Source organism: Oryx dammah, unplaced genomic scaffold (assembly GCF_014754425.2).
Source record: "Oryx dammah isolate SB20612 unplaced genomic scaffold, SCBI_Odam_1.1 HiC_scaffold_5, whole genome shotgun sequence".
Lineage (NCBI taxonomy): Eukaryota > Metazoa > Chordata > Mammalia > Artiodactyla > Bovidae > Oryx > Oryx dammah.
In genome coordinates this window covers 71,676,078-71,701,929 of record NW_024070189.1, presented here as the reverse complement: position 1 = coordinate 71,701,929, position 25,852 = coordinate 71,676,078, and the positions used below count along the sequence as shown (strand labels likewise).

The following is a 25,852-nucleotide window of genomic DNA, read 5'->3' as shown; positions in this document are numbered from 1 at the left end:
AGCTGTGTGTTCCCACACAAGCACTCACAGTCAGGACTTGGGTCTGACACACGGCTGGCATCTTCCGCTGACGCTTCTGGGCTTGTGCCTGGAATGCATTTAAAGTGACCCCTGCAGATGAGAACATTGGTCTCTGAGCAGAAAATCGAGCTCAGAAAACCAGGTGCGTGGCTTGGCACCCAGGAAGGAGGAATAAAGCTCTTCACAAGCAGATGGTGAACCTGGTTTTGGCATCTAAAAATGGGGATCAGGTGCTGGTAGCTGGCGAGGAGGTGACAAACTCAAATTCCTCAGAGGCGAAGCAGTTCATGAAAATGAGTGAAGTGGATGGGAGGAACACAACAGGGAGGGAAAGGGACTGTCGCCAACTGGAATCAAATGAGAAATATTTAAACCTTGTGCTAGCAAATTAAACATCTCTACAGGCCAAATTCAACCTAAGGACCACGAGTCTGCAGTCCCTGCGGACTGTGGGTTGCAAATAATGTCTTAATTCAGACAAAGATGATCTGGACATCCTAGTACTCGCACGTTGAGTCAGAGACCCCCCACGGCCCCACCCCCACCCCCATTTGTTCTCCCTACACACACACACACACACACACACACACACACACACACACACGTCTGCCAGGGGCCTCGTACTTCCGGAAGTAAAGGCTCCTTTACTGCAGGCCAAAGTGACTCAAGTGACCCTGGTGTGCCTCACAGTTCAAGGCCTTCTGCACCCTACCGCCCCCAACAACTCAGGGAAGGAGGGGGCGCTAAACACTTGGGGGTTGAATAAATAGAGCAAGCTTCTTCTAGCCCTTAGGTTTGCAAGGGAGAAGCAAGGTTGGAGTCGGAAAGGAGGTCGGACTTGGCAGAGAAAGGATGGCGTCTTGATCAGGCGAGGTTTAGGGGCTACCGCGGCAAGGAGGTGCTGGGCTTCCGCATGGGCAGGGGTGGTGGCCTGGGTCTGAGCCAGGTTAAGCTACTGCTGCGGCTAAAGAGACCAAGAGCGCCGCATCGGCGGGGGCGGGGCCTAGCCCTGGCTGGGGCGCGGCCTCGACGCGGGCGCGGTGTGTTCTATGCCAATCAGAGCGGTGCTTTCGCCCTGGTTGGGGCGGGGCCTCTGTGCAGCACCGCTGCTTCTCCGCCCCTACTTCCCAGTGATGAGGCGGTGTTGGGGGCCCTCTAGTGCAGGTACCTGGAGAAGGAAATGACAACCCACTCCAGTATTCTTGCCTGGAGAATCCCAGGGACAGAGGAGCCTGGTGGGCAGCCGTCTGTGGGGTCGCACAGTCGGACACGACTGAAGCAACTTAGCAGCAGCAGCAGCAGTGCAGTTACCGTTCTGCGCAAGGTTCCGGGCCGGCTTCCCAGATTTCTGCAGACCCTAGCTCACCTCAGCCGAGGTCGCAAACTTTCCGAGACTTATCTGGGAAGGGTGGAGCACTGGTTGCCCGAACTCTGCCTGTTTTGGGGGGACAACTGTCCATTTCCCCTCCTCCGGATGAGTTTTTCTGCAGCGGGCCGGTGTGCGCAGGGGTATGTGCATGTCAGTGTTCTTGGCGAGGGGTGGGGGGAGTTTAGGGTCAGCAGCCTCTTCCAGTGATCACGCTGCTGTTTTCCCAGAGCTTCGCGGTGCGCGTATAACTCAGTGCGCGCCCGGTTCTGCACTTGTCGGCCAGCGAGCTGCGCGCGTGAGCGCAGGTGCGCGCCTGTCCGGTGCGTACACTCTGGTTGGCGCACAAGGACCAGCATAAGTGCACACAAGTCCGCGCGCGCGTAGCCATCGATGCTCCTGCGCTGCCTGTGCCTTGAGCTGTGAGCCTGTGGGCCCTGCACCTCGGCTGCACTGGGCTTCCTTCCGCCCAGCACGCCCAGTAGGTGCTTTATGGTCCAGTAGATGGCGCCCGAGGCCGCATCCCTGCCAGCAGCATGTCCCAGCCTGGGAGCGAGGCGTGGGGTGTGCCGCGTCCATGCAGATCGTCCATGGGGGAGGGTAGGAGCTGAGGCCCGAGGTGGTCAGTCTTACACCTGGGCTGGGTGTGCCGGGCCCCAAAGAGTGGAGTGAGGCAGGCTGTAACCTGGAAGTCTGTCGGCCTCCCCCATCCAGCGCCCAGCCCAGACCTGCCCTGCCCTGCCCGTGCGGCGCCTGCTACAGACAGATTGGCTTTATTCATGGACACGCGGGGAGAGGGGCGGCCGGACCCGCCCTCCCGGAACACGCTCACACGAGGGTGGGGGACTCTCCATGCTACAATCACGACACATGACGCCCGCGCTCGGACCGGGTCGGCTGGGGGAGGGGTCATGGCACAGCCTGGCTCCTGGTTTTGGTTTAAAAGAAAAAAAAAGGTTCTTGGGGTCGATGTGGGAGTGCGCTGGAAGGCTTTGGCGGGGGTGCCCGGAGGCCCTTCAGACAGCCTTTGTCGGGGGGTGGAGGGGAGCCGTCGCTTTCCTGTTCGTTTAAAAACACATAGAACATGCTACAACCGCGCAGACACCAGACTGGATGGGGCGCGGAAGGGGCAACATACGTGCTGCGAGACTCCCAGCCTTGGCCGCAGCCCCAGCCCTGTCCACGCCCCAGGGTTGGACGCGGGCGGGAAGGACAGACAGACAGACCTAAACACAGGCTCCGAGGGGGCACCTCGGAGCTAAGGAAGATCTCGTGTTTTGAGGGGAAGGGGTAGAAGGACAGCCCTGGCTCGGGGGGGCGGGGCCGGGGGCCGGGAAGGGATTGTGCTGCTGGTGGGGGCCGTCCTGGGCCCTTACGCCTCTGGCTCATACTCCTGATACTCCTCCTGCATCAGAGGGATGGGGGTAGAGTGGAGAAGAGCAGAAGAGGAAGGGGTTGGAGACCAAGTGGCCAGGCCGCGCCCCGCGACCCTGCGCCCACCAGGAAGAATAATGAACGCCCCTCCCTCTGGGCAGGGGAGAGACCTAGAATTTGGGGACGGCTGGGATGTTCCTGGGCAGGGGTGCCTGAGACCCAGCGACAGGCTCCATCTGTCCTCCCTCCCTGCTGCCATCTCTGGGGTCTGGGGTGTGGGAGCTTGAAAACTCACTGGCCCAGACTTATCCTGCCAGGAACCTCCCACCCTAGCTGGGGATGCCCAAAGCCCCACCCCTCACCTGGGGCTGTTCCTCATAACTCTCTCCTTCAGGCTCCATCAGGGGCTCGATCAGCGGCTCCTCAGCAGCTTCCTGGGCCACTTCCTCTGGCTGCAGGAAGAGAAGAGACAAGGCCTTTGAGGCCAGCTGGGCATGCCCCCCAGATTCCTACCCTGGGAAGGTTTTGGCTGATCGGGGGAAGGCTGGGCTTTGTTGGCAGTGCAACCAGAATTTTTAATTGTTTATTTAGAGTGCCTTGGAAATGGGATGGAGCAGTGAAATCCCTCCAATCACGGCTTGAAGCTGGGGGTGTCCAGGGGTTGCGGGTACCCATACCCCTCTCCCAGCAGCTGACAGCCTCCTGTGCTTCCCTTGATGGGACTGGATGGGATGGGGAGATAGCACACATAATCATCCATTTGTCCCTCTTGGTGTCAGCTCTGTAGGTGGGGGGTGCTTATGAGGACCCCAAGATAACCCTGACGGCTCCTCAGGGCTGGAGGGAGATGGAGGCTCAGGGACAGAGCTGAGCAGGGGCTCTGAGCCATTCCCCTGCCACTTTCCACCCATCCCTCCCCCAGGGCCCTGTGTGGCCTGGTTTCTTCAGCTGTTGCTATTTTAAGATAAGCTGGAAGCAACAGCTCATGGTGTTGCTTGGATGTGTGAGCTAAGACTCTCCCCTCCCCATAGCATCTGCTGCCCAGACCTGTGCATGCCAGCATATATGCAAATAGAGGGCTGCCAGACACATGGCCAGTCCCCTGTGAGCGAGCACATATATGTGCACAAACACGAGACTGAGCTGATTGCACACGTGGGCACACACAGTAACCTGAGGTTCATGCTCTGTAGGCAAGGGGCCCCACCCTGTCCCCCAGTTGCACATGTAACCACTGTCCCTCCCTACTGGGCAGAGGTAAGAATCTTGGGACCCATGAGGGCTGGCACCTCGGCACTCTAGTTGCTCCAGCTCCATCCAGGCAGCTTCAGCTCCTTCACATTACCTGTCTAGGTGGGCCCTGTGACCACATGAGTTTATACTCCTGGCGTAGCTCACTTCCCCTAGTTACAGGGAGTCCACCACAGCCCAGGAGGTGGGGAAATGTTAGTTTGCCCAAAGTCACCCAGCTATGACCAGAACCCAGGAAAGAAACAGAATGTGAAGAATCCCAGCTCTGCACATTGTTTGGAAACAAATGTCCAACAGCAGGAGAATGGATGTGTGCATTATGGTCCTATCACACAGAGGGTACTGCACGTCTAGGATGGGGAAACCCAGTGCACACCAAGGCGTGGCTGACTCCCCTTTTTAGTGATGAGTGAAAGAACCCGGGTATAAAAGAACATGTGCTTTAGGATCACGTTTACGTGAAGTTGACAGGCACTCAGATAATCTGTGGTGATAGAAGCAATTAACTGTGGAGGGGGACAGGATAAAGGTGAGGAGAATCAGGTGCCTGGGATAAACGAGACCCTGGAATAAGCGCCCCCTTAAATTTTGTGCCCCAGGCACTTTACTTCCCTCACCCTATTCTTAGCCCTGGGAGTAGGGGTGGCAGGGAGTGTAAGGGGGGCTTCTAACGAGCTATGTCTTGTGTTTTATGTCTTGATCTGGGTGCTTGATTACCTGGGGAGAGCTGAGTTTGTGAAAATTCCATGGATCTGTGTGTTTTCTGCATGAATGTTTTCTGCATAATATACTTCAGTAAGAAGTTCACTTAAAAACCACCCCAGCCTTGCTATTCACTACCTCTTTGGCATCAGGTCAGTTGCTTCACCTCTAATCTCAGCTGCCTCGGATGGGAAGTGGGATGGTGTCTTTGCTTTGTATGCGTGTGGGGAGGCTTCCACGACACTATATGTGGGCAGACTGAGAGGTAGAGACAGAAACTCACACTCTTAGCTTCCATGAGTTCTCCATGGGGCCAGTAGCCCCAAACACCTGGCTTTGGATTGTAAGTCTATGATCTTGAATTCTCTTGAGAGAGGAGGTTTGAAATGTCAACAAGTGCTGGTAAGAGGAAGGCAGCCTGAGAAAAATGGTTGTGTGCAAAGGCCCCCTCACCAAGCCTCAAGCTGACGGCTCTGCTTTCTCTGTGCCCTACTACTGGGCCTGGTCCCATGTTGGCATCAAGGGACTACAGTGACATGAACCTGAGCTTAGCACCTCCCAACTACCTCCTCAGAGGGGCAGGCAGGATTTGGGATCTTGAGTAAGTCACTTCACCTCTCTGAGCCTCAGTTCTTTTACCTATGAGATGTGCTAATTGTGATGCCTTTTTTATAGGGACATTGTGAAGATTCATTGAATGACTCCATGTACAATATTTAGAACAGCACCTGCCCACACAAGAGATCAATGAATGGGAGTGATCACTGGAAACAAGGATAAGAAATGGGAAGTCACACAGCTGGTAAAATGCAGAGACAGGACTTGAACCAGAACTTCTGAGCGGAGAGAAGGAACCAACTGAGCAGAATGTCTAGAGCGGAGGGTGCTGTGTGATCTCCTCCCCCAGCCAATGGATGGATCCGCTCATGCCGAGATCACATGGAAGGAGGCCCCACCCCCATGGAGGCAGATTCGGCATTTGTACGTGGAAAACATGGAGCACTGCACAGGAGGTGTCTGTGCAGATGGTGTATAGATCCACAGAGTTCAACGTCCTAGCACACCTGTGACACAAGCCCCTAGGGGCACACACAGGCTGATCCTGTGATTGTGGGCCATCATCTCTTACTGAGCATTCACTATATGCCATCCAGGCTCTTTACATCAGTGTTTCTCAAGATGGGATCCCTGGACCTGCACATCAACATCACCCAGATACCTTTTAGAAGTGTACGTTCTAGCCCTACCTCAGACCTACTGAATCAGAAATTCTAGGAATAGGACCAGCAGTCTGTATGTTAACCTGGCCTCCTGGTGATCTGATGCACATTTAGGTTTTTGAACACCTCTAAGCTACATTATCTCTAATCTACACAAAAGTCCTCTTGTATTCATCTCCTGTCTTAGAGGCAAAGAATCAGGCTCAGAGACATGACAGGACATGCCCAGGGCCAGGCAGTCAAGAAGTAATGGAGCTGAGATTCAGATCCAGCTCTGTGGGGCTCCAGAGCTCACAGCCCTTAGCGTGCAGCATGTCCTAAGGAAGGTACCTGACTTCGTGCACACATGGGTTGCTGCCACCACTTGCCTGGGGTAACATTGCACAAATGTGTGACACAGTTCACCCCTCCCCGTGGCCCACTTCTGCTCACGCCTGCCTCAGGGCCTTTGCACGTGCTGTTCCTCCTGCCTGAAATAGACTTCCCACATGGTGTGCCTCATCACTTGGGTGTCAGGTCTAATGTCACCTTCTCAGAGAAGCCCTCCCAACTAAAGTTACCCCTCACCCCTTGACTCTCTATCCCATCGCTCTTGTTTTCTTGTGTACAGGTTAGCTATTTACTGTATCTTCTCCTACTACAGAGTCAGCTTCGTGAATGTAGGAACCCATTCACTGTGGTAACCCCTAGAACAATCCCTCCCTGGCATGAATACTTGTTGACTGAAAAGATATGAGGGAACAATCAGTGACTTATGCAGATGAGGCCAAAAGCAGGCCAGACCACACTCACGAGCAGGATACATGCATACCATCCAGATCTGGGTCACAGTCACGGGGAGCGCCATGCCTGCACACAGCCACATGCAGACTCATGCCGAGCTGTGTCTATCTGGGCCCTGCAGAATGTTAGGCAAGGTGGTTTGTGCCCCAGGCCGGCTGGGGGAGCAGGGAGCCTGGCGGCAGATTTGTGGGTGTACCTGGTGTGTGTGTGTGTGTGTGTGTGTTGGAAGGATAGCTCACCTTCAGATCAGTGGGGAACTCCTCCTTCTTCACCAGACCTGTGGCTGCTGCAATGTTCCCAGCCCCAGAGAACACGGCTCCTCCCAGGTGTGATGCCTGCTCCTTGGTTTTCTCAGCCACTGCGTCAGGGAGAGGGTTGGGGGCAAAGGTCAAGCAGACATAGACACCCTCCTCCTCCGTAGTGTCCCAGGGCCTGACTTCCTACAGAGCACTACACCCCGCAGCAAGCTCTGGGGGTGCCCTCTCCCGCCGCCCTCTGCCCTCACTCTCTGGGTGTCAGCAGACCCTGGGCCAGGGTGAGGGAAAAAGTGGGCAGGGCTGGGCTAGTACCTGAGGCCACTCCTTGCACCACCCCTTCTCGGGTTTTGCTTCCTGTAGGGACAAGACGGAGCACATTTAAGGGCCAAGGGAACAGATGCCAGCAAGCACAGTGGTTACAGAGTGGGCAGAGGGACCCAGGCAGCATGGGCATCCTGGTCCTTCCCTGCCTTCTTGGGCCCCCAAATCCCAGAAGTGCCCCTTTCCATGCCTGCGTCATCTGGACGTCCACTTCTCCCCACTGTCTGTCCCCGCCCCACCGCCCCTGACCCCGGCCTCCCACGCCCTGACCCACCCACCCTCCCCTGGATGTTGCCCACGATCCAGCACTGGGAAAGCACTCTGCCTGCCGGTCCATTTAATCCTCTGCCCTGGATGGGAGCAGGTGGGGGTGGGGCGAAAAGATTCTGTCTTTGGAAAGATGCCCCTGGTGCACAACTGCCCACATCCTGCCCGGGTACACTCACATCCCCACACCCCCTGCTCCATTTCTTAAGACTCTCTTTTAAACAGGGTGCAAATATCTCCTTCTGGCCAAAGTAGCAGGTGTCTTAGATGAAGGATGGGTCTAAGGGTGACGTGAAGATGGTGACTGACAGCTACGGCATTGGCTGGGTCTTCCCAGCAGGGTAGCAACTGGGAAAGGCAAGAGAGCCTGTCCTGAGGTGGGGGTGGGAATCCTCAGAAGAGTGGGATGTCTCCAATCCTGAGGATCTGGCAACCCAGACAACAGCTGATAGAGCCAGAAACGGGAGTGTGGGCCAGCTGAGGCTGGCAGGAGGAGGATGCAGGCAGACAGGCTTCTCAGGACTAAGGCCAGCCACATCCAGAGACCGGTGGCTGGGGACGGGGGGGTGGGGGTGGGGTAGTTGTGCAAGCACTTCCATTTATTCCTCACATAAACACTTGTTGGCACCTTCTCTGATTCAAGTCCCAGGCTGATGGCTCATTGTCAGATGAGGGACAGAGAAGAGGAAAGTTGGTGCCTTCGACCTCAAAGTAGTGGGGAGAGGAAGTTTGGGCCTCTAGGGGGGTTCAGGATGTGGGGGGGTGTTTCCCGGGTCTTGACACATGGAGAGCAGTGGATACACAGAAAGGGGACTGAGGAGGGACAGGGAACCTAGAGAGGTGTGCTTTCAGGGTCTGCATGGAGCATGTTGATGTGTTCTGTGTGCTCAGAGTGATGGAGACTGAGATGGAACCACGAGGCAGGTTGAATGCTAGGCTACGAGGAGCTGAGTCTTTGATGAGTAGGAGCCGGGGACCATCAGGAGTTCCTGCTCAGGGAGAGGAGCAGGAGGTGCCAACCTGGGGGAAAAGGAGGTGGTTGTTGAGTCTGTTAGCAGGGAGACAGCATCAGGGATGTCAGGGGTCCACAGGAGTGAAAGGGCCGAGGGAAGAGGGAGGCCAGAGCTAGGGTCCAGAAGGTGTGGGCTGAAGCCTTCTCCCAGTCTCCATCACCTCTGCCCTAGCTCTAACCACCCTCATCTCGTGATTATGTTACCTCCCAGCAAGCCTCCCTGTAATTTGTTCTGTCTCCAGAGTCCTAGGGGACTCCTCTATACTGAAGCCAGATCATGTCGGTCCCTGGCTCACAGTCTGCCATGGCAGTCAGACTAATGCTTTGCCTGCAAGGGCCCCTCATGAACTGGCTGTTGCTGATCTCATTTCTTACCCTTGCTTTCTGCCCTCTGCTCTCAAACCCAGTATCTTTCGCCCCATCCCAGGGCCCTTGGCACCTGCCTTTTCTGCACCTCCCTCCCCAACCACCCTTATTTTCTGGGTTCAGCTCAAATGCTACCCTCTTTGATTACCAAAGTGGCTCCCCACCCCAGCCACTGGATGTCAAAGCCCGAGACTGGAATACTTGACCTCACCATCAGCAGAGCCGGCACCTACCAGCACAGAGTAGGTGATCAATAAGTATTTTTCAAATTACCACCATTCCAAATCTGCCACAGCCCTGGGCAGGTTAACCAACCCTCTGCAGCCTGCATAGAAGATAATTCTATCACACAAAAGTAAGCCCTGAATCAGCAGACTGCATGCAGAGTTTCTTGCCTCCCTTTATGCAAATGACCCTGAAAGCTCCCTCTCCCCCACCCCCCACTTAGGGTGAGATATTTTAACCACTTGGCCTTTCTCCTGATGACAGCTGGCAGTTACAAGGACAGTGGACCCCTAGGAGAGATGCCAATGGTGGAACCACTGGGAGGAGAGATTCAGAGGTGGCGAGCAGTGCTGGGAGGGAGGCCCAACAATACAGGAAGGAGAGTGGTAAGGGGAGGGGGGCACTTTGGAATCCATAAAGCTTGGCTCAAACTTCAGCTTCAGGTCTTATCAGCTGTGACCTTGAGCAAGATAATTAAAGCTCTGGGAAGCCGGGGTTTCCCTGGTCTGTGGATGGGCAGGGAGCATTAAATGAGGTAATAGATATTGCAGATGTATTTCATACTGTACTTGGCAGACAGTAAGAATTCAACACCAGGTAACTATTAATAATGGGAAGAAGAAGCAGAAGAAGGCTATCTCCTTTGATCCCTGCCTTGCTTCTCTGGACTTTCAGCTGAACTCCACCCTCATCAACCCTTCCTCCATTCCCCACTACAGTTCGTGTCATCACTGACCCAGGTTTCCATCAGCAGGCTATGTCCTCAGTGACCCCTGCTAACCCGGCCCCATCTGCTGACTCATATTCTCCGGCCCAAACCCCCCACTTCCTCGCTCTAAGGACCTCGGCTCTGTCCCCTCTGAGGAACCCCAAACCTCGCAGCCCCGGAAGCCCCGCCCCTCGCCCACCGACGTAGAGGACACCCTCCTTGGTCTTCTCCGCGGCCTCGGTGACCCCCTGCTTGGTTTTCTCCGCGGCAGCCACGACGCCTTCCTTGGCCATGGACAGGCCCTTCATGAACACGTCCATCCTGGCGGCCTGGGGAGGACGAACACACGGGCACCGGTGCACTCGCCCGAATTCTCACCCCAGCCCTTGTGAAGGGACCGCAGGTGTCCCATCCCCTCCCCCTGAGACCGAAGGCGCCCTTCTGGCCCGGAACCTCCTCCCACCTTACTCCCTTCCCCAGTGCCAGGCCACAGGGCCGCGGCGAGTCCTAGCGTCCTTGAAGCCCGTGGACGCAGGAGGGGCCCCCCGCCTCGGTTATCCGGGGCCCTGCAACCTGCAGCCCGGCGGAATCAGAGCGGGGCACGGCGCGAAGCCCGGGGGCCTGCCTGTACACACGCGACAGACACACGGCCACGCAAACAAACATACTCCTTGGACACGCTCACGTGCACACACAGGACCCTCAGACATTCGAACGCGCACGGACACGCGGACACACCACGGGGCACACAGGCGCGGGCTCACGGCCACACGGCCATCCAGGCAGCTGCAGACACCAAGCAAGAGAGATAACTACCCCGGGGCGCATACGGACACGCACCCCGCGGCGTCCTGTTTACCTTCTCCAGCCCCTTCCCCATCCCATCCCGTTCCCCCTCCTCTCCATTCCCAGACCTTTACCCTTCTCAGCCTGGGGCGCCCGGAGCGCGGCCGCCTCACCTAGATGCGGGGCCCGGGTTGGGGATGGAGTGGCGGCTGCGGCAGAGGCTGCAGCAGGCGGACGCACGGGCTCGGCTGGGCTGGGCCGAGGTGGGCTCCGGCCGATGAGGGATCGGGCCGTGGCCAGGCCTTCAGGCTGGTCTGCACCAGACGAGGCACGAGCCCTGAGCCGAGATGCAGTAGTGGTGTCCGGGCCTGGAGTGCTTCGCCAGCCGCCGCTTGCTCCTAGCGCCCTGCTGTCTCGCGCGCTCCTGCTCCGGCTGGGGCGCTGCGGCAGCTCTGAGCTCAGCGCCCCCCCCTGGCAGCCGCGCCACCCCCTCGGCCTGACTGACAGGAGGCGGGGAGGGTGACATCTCCGCGGAGCCCGCAAGCCTCACGGGGCGGGCCCGGGACACGCCGCTGGGGACCCCGGAGCGTCATCGGACTCAAGTCCTGTCCCCCAGGAACCTAGTCTGGTGGGAGACATAATGCGTCGTGCTGAGTGCGGGAGAAATACTGCAGTTGCTTTTAGTGTTCAGATGGGTTTGGAGGTCTTTATTAACTGTGGGACCTTGGCTACTCAGCTCTCCTTTCTGAATGTCAGTTTCCTCTTCTGTAAAATATGGATGGTTCATTTAGCGAACATTTACTGAGCTCTTAGGTACCAGGCAGATTTGAGGCCGGAGACAGCACAAAAGGAAAACTAGACCCCTCCTTTTTGGGGAGTTTGCAGTGGTGAATTTGTGTGTGTGCAGAGATGGGATACAGGACAGAAAATAAACATCAATGCTTAAACCAAAGGTTATTTCAGCTTGTGATAAGAGTCACAGAGATGATAAAATGGAGATGGACTAGAATAGGGGTGCTTGAGATCTGGTGGTCAGGGAAGGCCTCTGTGAGGAGGTGAATGGGAGCAGAGATCCCAGAGAAGCACCAAGGCCAGGATGCTTGAGGGCAAGATCCATAGACAGGGAACTGTATGTGCCAAGGCCCTGAGGCAGGACTGTGCTTGATAACAGATAAAACACAATGTAGCTGAAGAAACAACAAGGAAGGAGAAGGAGGTGTACATGATCCTTTTTTCTGTGGTTACTGTCTGGATTGTCAGAATGACCCTAGAGTGCCAGTCACACATAGGTCCTTAGCTGGTGTATGACAGAATTATGCCCAGGAAGCTGTGGGATACCAGAGGAAGGGGTCTCTGACAGCTACAGAGGAGGTGACACCTGAGCTGGGCCTTGTGGAATTTCATCTGGCAGACAAGGGAGGAAGGACATTTTGGGGTGTGGACACAGCATCCACAAAGGCACTGTGGTTGGAAAGGTACGGTGTGTAAGGTCAGATGATGAAGTAAGAGGGCAGCTAGGAGCCAGACTATGCAGGGCCTGGAAAAAATTGTTCACAGATTGCTGGTAGAGCTGCAAACTGGCACATGCTTTTTGGAAGACAATTTGGCAATGTTGACCAAAGACATAAATGCATGCTCCTTTACAGCCAACAGTCAGTTCCCCTTCCAGGAATTCATCCTTTGGATCTCTACTCTCACAAGCACACAAAGACATGTGTACAAGGCTGTTCACTGCAGCATAGTTTATTGTAGCAAAAAACTGAAAATAATCTAAATGTCTATCTGTAGAGGCCTGGCTAGTTAATTATGGTTCATCCACTCAGTGCAATGCTGTCATTAGAAAGGAGGGGTTAGACCCATGTGCACTGATACAGGAGTACAAGACATGGTGTGAGGTGAGACAAGCCAAGGTACCAAACTGTAATGTGAGCAGCTAACTGATTTTTTTTAATTATTTTATTGAAATATAGTTGATTTACAATGTGTTAATTTCTACTGTAGAGCAAGTGATCAGTTATACATATATATATTCTTTTTCATATTCTTTTCCATTATGGTTTATCCCAGGACATTGAATATAGTTCCCTGTTCTATACAGTAGGACATTATTGTTTATCTATTATATATATATAATAGTCTGCATCTGCTAATCCCAAACTCCCAATCCATCCCCCCCCCTCACTCGCTGCCCCCTTGGAAACCACAAGTCTGTTCTCTATGACTGTGACTTTATTTATTGGCTTCTCTAATAGCTCAGTTGGTAAAGAATCCACCTGCAATGCAGGAGACCCAGGTTCGATTCCTGGGTCAGGAAGATCCACTGGAGAAGGGATAGGCTGCCCACTCCAGTATTCTTAGGCTTCCCGTGTGGCTCAGCTGGTAAAGAATCTGCCTGCCAATGCAGGAGATGTAAGAGACGTGGGTTTCATCCCTGGAGAAGGGAAAGGCTACCCACTCCAGTATTCTGGCCGGGAGAATTCAGTGGACTGCAAAGTCCATGGGGTCACAGAGTCAGACATGACTGAGTGACTTTCACTTTTATAGGTAAGTTCATTTGTGTTATATTTTAAGTGATATCATATAGTATTTGATACTTTCTCTTTCTGACTTACTTCACTTAGTATGATAATCTCCTGGTCCATCTATATCTCTGTAAACAACATTATTTCATTTTTTATGGCCGAGTAATATTCCATTGTATATATGTACCATAACTTCTTTGTCCATTCATCTTTCACTGGACATTTAGATTGTTTCTATGCTTTGGCTATTGTAAATAACGCTACTATGAACATTAGGGTGGATGCATCATTTTGAATTATAGCTTTCTCCCAATATATGCCTAGGAGTGGGTTCGTAGGATCATATCGCAACTCTATTTTTACTTTTTTTGTGAATCTTCCATATTGTTTTCTATACTGACTTAATCAATTTACAGTCCCATTAACAGTATAAGAGGGTTCCTTTTTCTTATGGAGCTAGTCAATCTTGACCCAAAGAAAGCATTTGCAGTCACACAGTTATATACAGACACCTTAAATATAAATACAGACATCTGGATATACAAAGAACACACCTGTAAGAACTTCCAAAACACTGTTAACAGTAGTTGCCCCTGGCAAATGGGACTGAGTGAACTCAAAGAAAAAAGCTTGTACATGTCATCATCTTTATTCTTGTGCTGTTTGACGATTTTACCTTGAAGAGTGTTTTACTTGTGTAATTTTAAAAGCTAGCATGGGGGGCAGCTGTTGTTATTGCTCGCCTCTCAGCATGGAAACTGCCTCCCTCCTACATCTGGGGGATTCCCCACCTTGTGAGGTAGAGCCCTCCTCCCCCTCTAGGAGCTGACAATGCTTTCCCAGCTTTCCTTGCTTCCAGGACATGTGACCTCAGCCCCAATATCCCAGCCCCAGACTAGGAACCTGAACCTAGTGCCAGGAAGAAGCAGCAAAGGAGGAGAGTCTATTTAGTTAAAGACAAGCGGTGGTGGCAGTTCCTGCCAGGGATCGGGGGCAGCTGTGACACTGCTTCTGGGAGCACCTAGCACCAACAGGGCAAGCTGTACTGTCTGTGCTCAGCTGTAGCATCTGAGGAGTCTTCCCGGGACTGCTTGATGATGTGATTTGGGAATCATTCCAGGCTGCTTGGTCTCCAAGGGGACTCTGGCCTTCCAGGAAAGTTTCTGAGCTGCCCACTATTGGCTAGTAAACTCTGTATCTGATTAATAAGCCAAGAAGTGATGTTCGTGACTCTTGACTAAGATTCCCTGAATGTCAAATGAGGAAGGACCAAGCAGTAGGAAGGAGAGAGGAAGAAGAGAGAAAGAAGACCATACGAAGGGTGTCATCTTCCTATTGTAGGAATTGGGAAGTCACTGAAGGATTTTAAGCCCAAGAGAAACCTAAATGAGATCTGAATTTTATGGGGTCCAAATGCAGGTGGGGGAGGGAGGTACCGCTAGACGTAGCAAGAGCAATGAGGGACCTGAGGCAGAATCCACAGGAAGAATGATAAAGCCTGGACCAGGGAAGCCTCAGTGAGTCTGGAACAGGACTGGAGGGGAGACCTGAACATCATTTCAGATGTAACTTATTGGATGTTGGGGAAGAGAAAGCGGAATAAATCCAGGAAGATCCCCAGGTTTCTGGCTTGGACAATGGGGTGAGTGATGCTGCTGCGAAAAAAGGAGATAGGCATTGAGGGAGTGGGGCAGCTTTGGAGGGGGAGCTTGTTTAGGGCACACTGAATGTGCCGTGCCTGATAGACTAGCTGGACAAGGTGTGCAGCCAAGAGTTATCTGAGCCTGGAACTCAGGAAGCTATTCCATGCTGGCTTCAGGTATTTATTTGGACCATGGTATACTGGGAAGTCTTTAATACATGGCTTTCCAAGCAGAGAAGCACCCTGTAGAGTTTGCCCATACCCGTGGTGTAAATTCTACCCCTGCGGTTTGTTTCAGGCTGTCACTGTGATGTCTCTGAGCAGAGAGTTGGGAAGAGATATGTGGTAGCACTCCTTTATACAGCATTTCCACCATTCAGGTAAAATAGATATAGAATAATCTGAAAAGCACAGATAATAGTAAAATAATTAGGAAGTTGTGTTTTAAGTGCTTGTTATCTTTGTTTTAAACATTTATATAACCATAAGTTTATTTAATTTTTAATAATGGCTTTAATGTCTGTCTCACAAAATTCCTAAAACTTTGTTCTCCCAAGCTGATCCAAGCCAGCCCAGGACACCGTTGGATTTGGAGCTATTTGCATGGAGGTGGTGGCTGGAGTCATGGGGAGGATGCAACTGCCCAGAGGAACAGGAAGAGTGAAAAGAATGGAGGGTCTGAACAGAACGCTGAGTCACTGCCAACTTCCTGAGTGGCCAGGGGCAGAGGAGCCCAGGGAAAGGCTGAGAAGAAGCAGCACAGAGAGGAGGAGAAGTTGGAGAGTGAGGTGGCAGGGAAACCAAGGGGATTAGAGGACAAGTGGACAAATGTTAAAGAGAAGCCAAAACAACAAGTAATAAAGAATCCTCAGATGGGCAGCAAGTGGGCTGTGGAGGAGTTTAACAGCAGCACCAGGAAAAGACTCATTGGAAAAGACCCTGATGCTGGGAAAGACTGAAGGCAGGAGAAGAGGATGACCGAGGATGAGATGGTTGGATGGTATCACCGACTCAGTGGACGTGTGTTTGGGCAAACTCCAGCAGATAGTGAAGGACATGCTGCAGTCCATGGGGTCACAAAGAGTCAGACACGACTAAGTGACTGAACAACAGCAGGAGGCATCGTGAGTCCAGGAAAGAGGAAGCATCCAGGGAAAACCTCCAGGAGAAAGTGACGTTCAAGCTAGGTTTTGAAAAATGAGAAGGACCTTACAATGTGGTGGTGAACTTTCCCAGCAGGGGATCCAGCGGTGGAAAAATCCAGAGTGTAGAGGGAATAGAAAATGGATTAAATTCTGAATCAGGTAGGAAGTTCATTTGGCTGCTCATCAGAAGCTTAGCAAAGCAGGTATTTATTCTTTCACTTAAAGAAGTCATGCAGTAGGCAGTCCATAGTTGCTGTGATGACTTCACAATCACCAGAGACCCAGAATCCTATCTTCCTATTCAACTATTCTTAGTACCTGGATTCCACTTTCAAGGCCACATCATGGCCTAGGATGGCTGCTGCAGATCCATCCATCATGTCCATGCAGAACGCAGGAGGAAGGGAAGTAGGGTAAAAAGAACACCTGCCAGTTTTCTGTCTTTTTCTTAAGGAATTTTCCTGGAAGCCGACAATTCCTGCCTATCTGTCATTGGCTACACCTAACTGCAGGGACGTTAGAAAAGTTTGGTGATCTCTCTGGGCTTATGACTTCCTCGAATCAAAGTATGAAAAGGAAAGAATAGTTACTGAGTGAGCCACTAGCCCCTCTGCCCCGCAAAAGGTTTTTGCCTCCAATTTTTTTATTTTTAAAAACCTCAAGCCTAGAAAAAAGTTCCAAACATAATGTGAAGTTGCTCAGTCATGTCCAACTCTTTGTGACCCCATGGACTGTCGCCTGCCAGGCTCCTCTGTCCATGAGGTTTCCCAGGCAAGAACACTGGAGTGGGTTGCCATTTCCTTCTCCAGGGGATCGAACCCAGGTCTCCTGCGCTGCAGGCAGACACTTTACTGTCTGAGCCACCAGGGAACCCAAACATAATACAATGAACAAAACCTTTAGAAAAGTTATAATATTAGCACAATGAATACCCAGATATCCTCACCTAGGTTCGCCAGTTGTTAACATTTGCTAGATCTTTCCTTCTCTATCTGCATATGGGCTGTCTCCAGAAGAAGGTGGCATGGTTACTGGGTCACCACTTCCCAGCATGCTGGACTCTTTACCTCATGTCACATGGTTGGCCATCCTTTAGGGCATAGGATGGCCGAGTCCAGACCCCTGGGTCTCTTTCTGGCCAGACCCTAAACCTGTGAGTTCTCAGGGCCCTCTGTTTCTGTTCTCTCTCTGACCTGGAAAATAGGCCCCTCTATTCCTCTTTTCTCTCCCCTTCTTAAGAATGTACTAAGAAGCTTCTGGAGAGGGAAGCCTGGGAGAGTGTGGGGAAGGGGATGGGAGAAAAATCCCAACCGGAGCAGCAGAGGTTCTCGTAAGAGAGTCCCAGGATCCTAGTTTCTGCTTGGGTTTCCATAAAAATCCAGATGTGCCTTTATAACTCTGCATGTGGGGCCTAACCATGTGACTGGACATTTACCAACATTCCTGCTGTCCAGGCCTCAGGATGAGGAGGAAGGCAGGCAGGCAGGATGGGGGGCCTAAGATCAGGTGGGGGAGGGGGGTAATACCGATTGAACACCTGTCTGCCAGGCACTATATCCATTATATCACTAAGTCCTAAAGTCAATCCTTTAAAGCAGGCATTTACATTCCTACTTTACAGATGAAAGAACCAATACTCAGAGAGGGAAAGTAACTGGTCCTTGGCGTCTAATATTTTCAGTCGGTCTTTCCTGAGTGTCTACTGTGTGCGAGGTACTGTTCTAGGTACTGGAGACTCAGCAGAAAAGACGCATGAAGTTCTTGCTCTTCTAGAGCTTACCGTTCAAGAAGGCGGCAGATAATTAACAAATGACTAGTGACCAAATAAGATCCCTTCGACTGTGTTACTTTTGTCAAAATCACTTACCTCACTAAGTCTAATGTCAGTTCTCCCTTGTGGCTCTGACTTCTGAGTACTTGCCATGAGCCAGGCCCTGCCCTAGGAACTGCAGAACAGAGTCGTGAGTAAAAGAGGCCCTGGGGACCTTATGTTCTAGCACCAGAAGGCAGATGATGAGTAAAATAAATAAGTAAGATACAGGGTGTGTCAGGAGGTGGAAGTGCTTGGAGAGAAAGCAAAGAAGAGAAAGGGCATGGGAGCACTGCAGTGAGGGCTGAGCGCTCGGCCAGTTAAAGGCAGTGGGCAGGGAAGGACTGGCTTGAGGTGGGAACTGAGAAAGCAGCCAGTGTAAAGTCCTAGGGCAGGTGTGGGTCTGGCAGGTTTGAAGACCTGCAAGGCAGCCAGTGTGGCTGTAGGGGTGGACAGTCATGGAGAGGGGCTGCTGAGAGCTGGTGGGGCCTTACAGACCCTTGGACTGTGAACACAGGAGTGATGTAATCTCACTTTCCTTTTTAAGGTTCGCTGTGTAGACAGTCGCTCAGTCATGTCCGACTCTTTGCAACCCCATGGACATCTCCAGGCCAGAATACTGGAGTGGGTAGTCTTTTCCTTCTCCAGGGGATCTTCCCAACCCAGGGATCAAACTCAGGTCTCCTGCATTGCAGGTGGATTCTTTACCAACTGAACTATCAGGGAAGCTGGGAGAAATATCAATAACCCCAGATATGCAGATGACACCACCCTTGTGGCAGAAAGAGAAGAACTAAAGAGCCTCTTGATGAAAATAAAAGAGGAGAGTGAAAAAGCTGGCTTAAAATTCAACATTCAGAAAACTAAGATCATGGCATCTGGTCCCATCACTTCATGGCAAATAAATGGGGAAACAATGAAACAGTGAGAGACTTTATTTTTCTGGGCTCAAAAATCACTGCAGATGGTGACTGCAGCCAGGAAATTAAAAGACATTTGCTCCTTGGAAGAAAAGCTATGACCAACCTAGACAGCATATTAAAAAGCAGAGACATTGCCGACAAAGGTCCATCTAGTCAAAGCTATGGTTTTTCCAGTAGTCATGTATGGATGTGAGAGTTGGACTGTAAAGAAAGCTGAGCACCAAAGAATTGATGCTTTTGAACTGTGGTGTTGGAGAAGACTCTTGAGAGTCCCTTGGACAGCAAAGAGATCCAACCAGTCAATCCTAAAGGAAATCAGTCCTGGATATTCATTGGAAGGACTGATGCTGAAACTGAAACTCTAATACTTTGGCCACCTGATGCGAAGAACTGACTCATTGGAAAAGAACCTGATGCTGAGAAAGATTGAAGGCAGGAGGAGAAGGAGATGACAGAGGATGAGATGGTTGGATGGCATCACTGACTCAATGGACATGAGTTTGAGTAAACTTTGGTGATGGACAGGGAGGCCTGGCGTGCTGTAGTCCATGGTGTCACAGAGTCAGACACAACTGAGTGACTGAACTGAACTGAACTGTGTAGACAGTAGATTGTTCTTGGGCCACGGAGGAAGCTGGGGCCAGTATGCATACCATTGCCCCAGTACAGGGAAGATGACAGTCCGTTTGGACTAGGGTGTGGCGATGGAGATGGAGAGAAGTGGCTGGATCCTGGATATTTTGTAGGTAGAGCTGAATATGGAATGTACTGATGGGTTAGAAAGAGACGAGTCAGGACCAGTCCAGGATTTTTGGCTGAACAGGTGGAAGGATGGAGAAGATTATGGGAGGAGAAGGTTGGGGGACAGGGGAAAGCCAGGAATTCAGCTTTGAATGCAATAGGTGTGAGACAGGTGCATGTAAGATACCCAGGTGGAGCTGTGAGCAGGCAGTTGGATGCTCTTCAGGATTTCATGCCAGGCCACAGGTGTTCTGTGCATGTGACATCCAATGCCCATGCCTGAATGGGATCATGAAATGGCAGGTGTTGACAGAGCAGAGCTGAGGTCCGAGGGCTCAGTCCTGGGAACTTCCAAGGCAAAGAGAAATTTTGTTCACATCTGTGTTCCTCAGTGCCTAAAACAGTGCCTTGGACATGGACCCTGGGACTCTAATAGAATACAGTGGTGGTGAAGCTGTGCCAGGTTTCAGGCTGGTGCCTTAAGAAACAGGCAGCTTCTGCCTCTCATCTCTTGGGACACTCATCCTGGGAACCCAGCCATTGTGCCATGAGGAAGCCAAGTGGTCACGTGGAGAGGCCACAAAGATCTATCCCAGTTGATACCCCAGCTGAGGTTCCACCTGAGAGCCAGCGAAGACTGCTCCACTAGAGTGAGCAGACGGCCCCTGTCCCAGCCTGTGAGCCATTCCAATCAACAGGGCTTTGGAGTAGATATGGACCATCCCTCTCAAATGCTACCCAAATTGCAGATCTGTGAGCAAAATAAGTGATTATTGTAGTTTTCAGTCACTGGATTTGGGGTGGTTTATTACACAGCAACAGGAAGCCGGGACTCCAGGCCCACCTCTGCAGAGCCTGTGTGTGTGTGTGTGTTAGTTGCTCAGTCGTGTCTGACTCTTTGTGACCCCATGGACTGTAGCCTGCCAGGCTCCTCTCTCCATGGAGTTCTCCAGACAAGAAAACTGGAGTGGGCTGCCATGCCCTCCTTCAGGGGATCTTCCCTACCCGGGGATCAAACCTGGATCTCCTGCACTGCAGGCATATTCTTTACCATCTGAGCCACCAGGGAAGGCCCTCCAGAGCCTAAACCAAATACCACTGAGTCTTCCTTCTAAATACCTCTGAAATCAATCATATTCTCTCATCTTTCCAGCTGCCCCATTCACACCTGGACAACCATGTTTGCATCCAGATAGATCTCCTTCCACTCACTCTTAATTGAGCAGGGTCTGTTTCCTACATAGCAGCCAGAGAACTTGCTAGAAAGCCCATCTGATTACCTCCCCAGCCCTTGAAGCACCCAATGGCTCTCCACTCTCCTAACATCAAGACTCACCATCCTTTCCCCTTTAGGCGCCAGCTGCAGCGGTCTTTATTCTCTTCCTTCAGTACCTCATGTTCCCTTTGCCCCAGAGCCTCTGCACATGCTGCTTCCACTCCCAGAGATACCCCCTCCACTGGGCTCATTAACTCTTGCTCAAACATCACCTCTTCTGTGAACTGCCTCTGAGTTGGTAGTTCTCAAAATGAGGTTCCTGACCAGCTCACCCAGGAACTTGTTAGAAATGCCAATTCTCAAGCCCAAGCCAGATATTCATTTGTTTGTGCTAAGTCACTTCAGTCCTGTCTGACTCTTTGCGACCCCATGGACTGTAACCCATCAGGCTCTTCTGTCCATGGGATTCTCCAGGCAAGAATGCTGGAGTGAGTTGCCATGCCCTCCTCCAGGAGATCTTCCTGACCCAGGGATCGAACTCACATCTCTTACGTCTCCTGCATTGGCAGGCGGGTTCTTGACCACTAGCGCCACCTCAGAGGCAGAGTGCGGTGGTCAGTATTTAGCAAGCCTCGCAGGTGATTCTGATCCATGCTCTTGAGAAGTGCTGCTCTAGAGCCCCCAGTTCAGGTCATGGGCTTGGTCTGCTCCCATCTGAGAATCCGTTTCGCTCAGAGGCTTGCGTTTGCTGTGACACAGGTCTTTGTGAGATGATCTGGTGTCTGCTCCACTGACAGATCAGAGCACAAGGGCCACTCATCTGCTTCTCATTGCCTCCCAGCACCCAGCCCCCGACAGGCCTGGCAGCACCACCTGGAGCTTAGAGATGCGGGTTGAACGGATATTAACTGTCACCCATGGCTCTCCTGTGTGTAGCAGAGGGGAAGACACTGGTCTCTTACAGAGCTGGGCCAAGGGGAATGTGAGAAACCTTAAGAAACTTGGGGAGGTTTCAGCCCCTGCAGAAAAGGCTGCTGTTCAGAAGGCAGGGAAAGGATATCCAGCTTTCCCTCCCTCTCTTGCCCAGTCCCTCCTCCACCCTGGGCAGGCCCTCAGCTGACTGCTATTGACCACTGAGCAGGCCTTGTTCTGTGGACTTGTTTTATATCACTTAATACAGTAAGCTTCTGAGTTGTGTTTCATCAATGTTCCAATTTTACAGAGAGGAAGACTGAGACTCAATGAGGTTCATGTACTTGGCTGAGGTGGGGGCAAGGAGGACTTGATCCGGCTGTGGACAGGGGCACTGGCCCTTGCCAACCGTGGCCAGGTGGAGAATGCCCAGGTGGACGGGAGGGAAGGAACATGAGTGCAGTGCACACAGGGGCCACGCGGATCCGCACTTGCTCTTCCAAAAGGCAGCGTTGGCTGCAACAGATTGGGAGAAGGAGGCCCTGGTGTTGCCAAACCTAAAATTTCAAAATGTAGATTTCTAATATACAAGCTTCTTGTTTCTAAATAATCACATAAAAAAGAAAACCCACAGATGCTTCCAGAGACTAGATACATGCCTGTGTCAAATGACATTGGTGGCAAAAATTGAGGGGTGAATGACAGCAGAGCCCAAAGGGAGACACCACAATGTCTGTATTGTCTCTGACCTGGCCCCGCCCTGCTCCGCTCCACCTTCTGCCATGTCTGGGTCAATCCACTTTAATTTCAGGGGATGTGGTTTCACTAAGGGCAGACCCCTAATACTGACCCTTGCCATCCTGTCTCAGCCCCCAAATGACCAGAGCCATGTGGGCCGAGGCTAGGTCTGCCTGGTCACAGCTGTGTCCCCAGACCCCAGCCTGCATGCAGAAGGTGCTCACTAAATGCTTGCTGATGGAACTAATAGTGTAAGCCCTTCCTCCTCGGAACACCCCACCCCCTACCCCCACGCTGGCTCCTCCCAGTCGCCTGCCTGGGGTGAGCTGGGCGGGGCGATGGTGGGTTTAAGGCCGGCTGCTGGAGGCCCCCTCGGATGGCTGGTGCCCGTGGAGCTCAGACTACAGCCTGGCTGGTGCCCGTGGAGCTCAGACTACAGCATGGCTGCTGCCCGCCCTGTAAGTCCACCCATCTGCCCCCTTGGGCAGCGAGGGCCTGGGCTCACCGCCCAGCTTGACTCCTCTCCTTGGTCAGGCTGAAGAGGCTGAGGATGGGATCCAAAATTGGAAGAAAGAGGAGGAGAAAGAGGAGGAGGAGGCAGCCGCGGGGCCGTGCATGGGAGAGGAGGCTCTGAGGAAGGCCCCGGAGGAGGGCAAGCTGGACTTACACCCACTGCTCAACAGGTAGGGCAGGCCCTACCCTTGGCTTTGACCTCACTTCCTCATCTTGGAAGGGCCAGAGCTGCCCTAAGACTTGCGCCCTGCTGGCCCTTTCAGCCTTAATCCAGCTGAGATTCTGGGTTAAAGGCTCCCCCAGCCTCTCAGGATCACTGTCCCCATCACCTTGTGGGGCTGGTGCTACAAACCCTACCTCCCTGTTGGCTCGGGAAGGAGCCAGACTTCCGGGCCAACCTACTGCTGTGGAGGTGGGGTGGGGCAGGCAGGTGGATGCACTCTTGCTTCCTCCTGCGCCCTCCTCCACCCCCCAGGTGGGCTCTGTGGTTCTTCAAAAATGACCGCAGCCGAGCCTGGCAGAACAACCTGCATCGGGTCACCAAGTTCAACACCGTGGAGGACTTCTGGGCGTGAGTGTCTGTCCCTCATGGAGGAGGATGAAGTCAGGGGGCCTTAGCTGGGGATCCTTCCCAGACCCAACCCCTCCAGGGAGCTGTTGCCTACACCGCTTTCCCGGCCCTTCCTGGGGTCTTGCAGTATCTCCTGAGGGCTGGGGCTTGGTGGGCTCTGCAGGGAAGTGGCAGGGAGTTTGGGCTGGGTCACAGCCCCTGCCCCCAAGCCTTCCTGGGACTCAGGGAGAAAGCCTGGGAAGTGGGAGAGGCAAGGAGTTGACCATGACTCTGCTGCTTTATGCCTTGTGACCCTAGGCGAGTTCCTTCCCCTCTCTGAGCTTGTCTCAGCTACTGAATGAGTTTCAGACTGTTTCATCTGTGGTGATCCAGTGAGGGGGTCTGCCAGGTGCTTCACAAACCCTGGGGGTGGGTGAGAAGGTGGGATTTGAGGGTCTGGGTAAATGGGGATGGAAGTTTTTGGCAGGGGGCACCGGTATGAACTCAGGCTTGGAAGCTGGAAGGTGGGTGGAAAGCAGTGGGGTAAGAAGTTGAGGGACCTGAGGCCAGTTGAAACCAGGCCCTAAAAAGCTTAGCCTTTCGGCCTGGGGTGGGGGTCTCTCTCCAGGATATATAGTAATATCCAGCTGGCCAGTAAGCTCTCTTCCGGCTGTGACTATGCCCTGTTCAAGGTAAGCTCAGCTTCCCCCACTCCCCAGGACACAGTGGGGCTGGTTTCTTCCAAGCTTCCTCCCTCATAGGGGGTTTGACAGTGCGGTACTGAGGACAGCCTTCCTTGGGGCCAAGCATAACTTCCAGTTGGAGGACTGCTGTCCAGAAGCTGGGGCAGAGTGTCAGACCTAAGCCCCATCTTGAAGAACAGGGGAGGGGGAACAAGGGGGAGCAACGAAGGGGGTCTAGGTGTCTGGCCTGGCTCTTTAACTTGGGGACTGCATCAGGATTGCCTGAGGACACTTGTCAATGTCCAGGCCTGTCCTTGGAGGGGCTGGGCAGTGGCGCCCTGACGTCCACGTTTGCAGATTTTCCTAGGTGACTTGTGCCCAGCGAGCCTGGGATATCTGTCCCTGGCCACACTGGGGTTGCCCCAGACACTTCCTTTAATCACCCCCATCTGAACTCTAATCTCAAGGATCTTGGTTCTGCAAAGGAGACAAAAACACATCTATGCAAGGCTACGTGAGGTGACCTATATTGAGGCTTAGGGGCCCACAGGAGCTCACAGGAGGGTCTGCAGGGCTGACCCTGCTTGTACTGAAGGGTGAAGACAGAAGACCTAGTCTGTGGAGGGGCTGGAGCAGGGCCTGGGGAGGTGGCCAGGCACTTACTTCCCTTCGAACAAAGGGAGGTGGTTGATTCACCAACCTGCCTCCCAGGATGGCATTAAGCCCATGTGGGAAGACAGCAGGAATAAGCGGGGTGGCCGCTGGCTGGTCAGCCTCACCAAGCAGCAGCGCCACATTGAGCTGGACCACCTGTGGCTGGAGACAGTGAGTAGGGGGTTGGGCAGGAGGCTGGGTGGGGAGGGTTCCCAAGGGAAGGGGCTGGGCTGGTGTGGTAGCAGTGGTCTCAAGGATGGTGGGGGCAGTCTCTGTGCCCACCAGAAGGCCTCATCCTCCTTCTTTTCGGGTCCAGCTACTGTGTCTTATCGGGGAGAGCTTTGGGGAGCACAGCCAGGAAGTGTGTGGGGCCGTCATCAACATCCGAACCAAGGGGGACAAGATTGCTGTGTGGACACGGGAGGCAGAGAACCAGGAGGGCGTGCTACACATTGGGTGAGGGGTATCTCTGGCATAGGGTGGGGGCTGAGCCTCTTCTAGGGGAAAAGGTGGAAGGGGAATGGCTTGGTCTGCAAGGGAGACCTCTAGAATACTCCATGCTGTCTCTCCCTTCTTTCTTCCACAACTTGTGCAAAGGGTGTGGAGTCTAGATTTCCATCTATTTCTTGCAGACCTCTTTTCTTTTGCATTAGTCACATTTCGTGTTTCCACACGGGTAACACACACACAACAGGAATTACTGTGGCTGGAACCAGGGTATAGGCTCTGGGCATAGGACCCATGGTCCCAGGTTAACTGCAGGACCTGCTGCTGACTGCCTGTCTCCTTTCCTCTCCCACTTACCTCCCAGGCGTGTCTACAAAGAGCGCCTGGGCCTCTCCACAAAGACCATCATTGGGTACCAGGCCCATGCAGACACAGCCACCAAGAGCAACTCCTTAGCCAAGAACAAATTTGTGGTGTGAGAGGACCCTGAGCCTCCCATTGCTGTGTGTATTTATTTCTCAAGGGGGCTGGGCTGGGCTGAGGGAAGATGGCATGTTTCTCCCCTATCCTGGGGCTCAGGCCTAGGGGTGAGTAACCAACTTGAGAGCCCAGGGCAGTGGAAAGGTGGAGAAAACCCTGGGCTTTTTAACCCTGGGGGGCTGGGTTGGATACAGTGTGGTGAGGTGAGTCACTGGT

The 25,852-nt window shown here is 52.9% G+C and overlaps 2 protein-coding genes across 4 annotated transcripts; one reads left to right on the top strand and one right to left on the bottom strand.

Annotated features, from left to right (window-relative positions):
- Window positions 1-2,144: 2,144 nt before the first annotated feature.
- Window positions 2,145-11,162, bottom strand: SNCB (synuclein beta). 3 transcript variants are annotated; one of them, XM_040240496.1, is made up of 6 exons: window positions 10,834-11,162; window positions 10,074-10,203; window positions 7,287-7,328; window positions 6,957-7,075; window positions 3,124-3,213; window positions 2,145-2,792 (listed from the first exon to the last, which is right to left on the bottom strand). In XM_040240496.1, the coding sequence occupies exons 2-6, from the start codon at window positions 10,192-10,194 to the stop codon at window positions 2,760-2,762; spliced, it is 405 nt and encodes a 134-aa protein (XP_040096430.1). In that variant the 5' UTR covers window positions 10,195-10,203; window positions 10,834-11,162; the 3' UTR covers window positions 2,145-2,759. The 3 variants fall into 3 exon arrangements, with proteins under 3 accessions (XP_040096430.1, XP_040096431.1, XP_040096429.1); XM_040240497.1 differs by having other exon boundaries at window positions 10,795-11,133; XM_040240495.1 differs by lacking the exons at window positions 10,074-10,203; window positions 10,834-11,162 and having other exon boundaries at window positions 7,287-7,543.
- Window positions 11,163-22,647: 11,485 nt separating this feature from the next.
- On the top strand, window positions 22,648-25,729 carry EIF4E1B (eukaryotic translation initiation factor 4E family member 1B). Its single transcript, XM_040241601.1, has 7 exons — window positions 22,648-22,767; window positions 22,844-22,992; window positions 23,298-23,393; window positions 24,001-24,064; window positions 24,767-24,880; window positions 25,026-25,165; window positions 25,521-25,729. Exons 1-7 carry the CDS (start codon window positions 22,648-22,650, stop codon window positions 25,633-25,635), a joined length of 798 nt encoding a protein of 265 aa, XP_040097535.1. The 3' UTR covers window positions 25,636-25,729.
- Window positions 25,730-25,852: the final 123 nt, after the last annotated feature.

Coding starts and splice junctions, on each gene's coding strand:
- EIF4E1B (XM_040241601.1), top strand. CDS start 22,648: ATGGTGGGTTTAAGGCCGGCTGCTGGAGGCCCCCTCGGATGGCTGGTG. Junction 22,768..22,843: donor GCATGGCTGCTGCCCGCCCT/GTAAGTCCACCC, acceptor CTCCTTGGTCAG/GCTGAAGAGGCTGAGGATGG. Junction 25,166..25,520: donor GAGGGCGTGCTACACATTGG/GTGAGGGGTATC, acceptor CTTACCTCCCAG/GCGTGTCTACAAAGAGCGCC.
- SNCB (XM_040240495.1), bottom strand. CDS start 7,494: ATGACGCAGGCATGGAAAGGGGCACTTCTGGGATTTGGGGGCCCAAGA. Junction 3,214..6,956: donor AGTTCCCCACTGATCTGAAG/GTGAGCTATCCT, acceptor CTCTTCCTGCAG/CCAGAGGAAGTGGCCCAGGA. Junction 2,793..3,123: donor GTTATGAGGAACAGCCCCAG/GTGAGGGGTGGG, acceptor CCTCTGATGCAG/GAGGAGTATCAGGAGTATGA.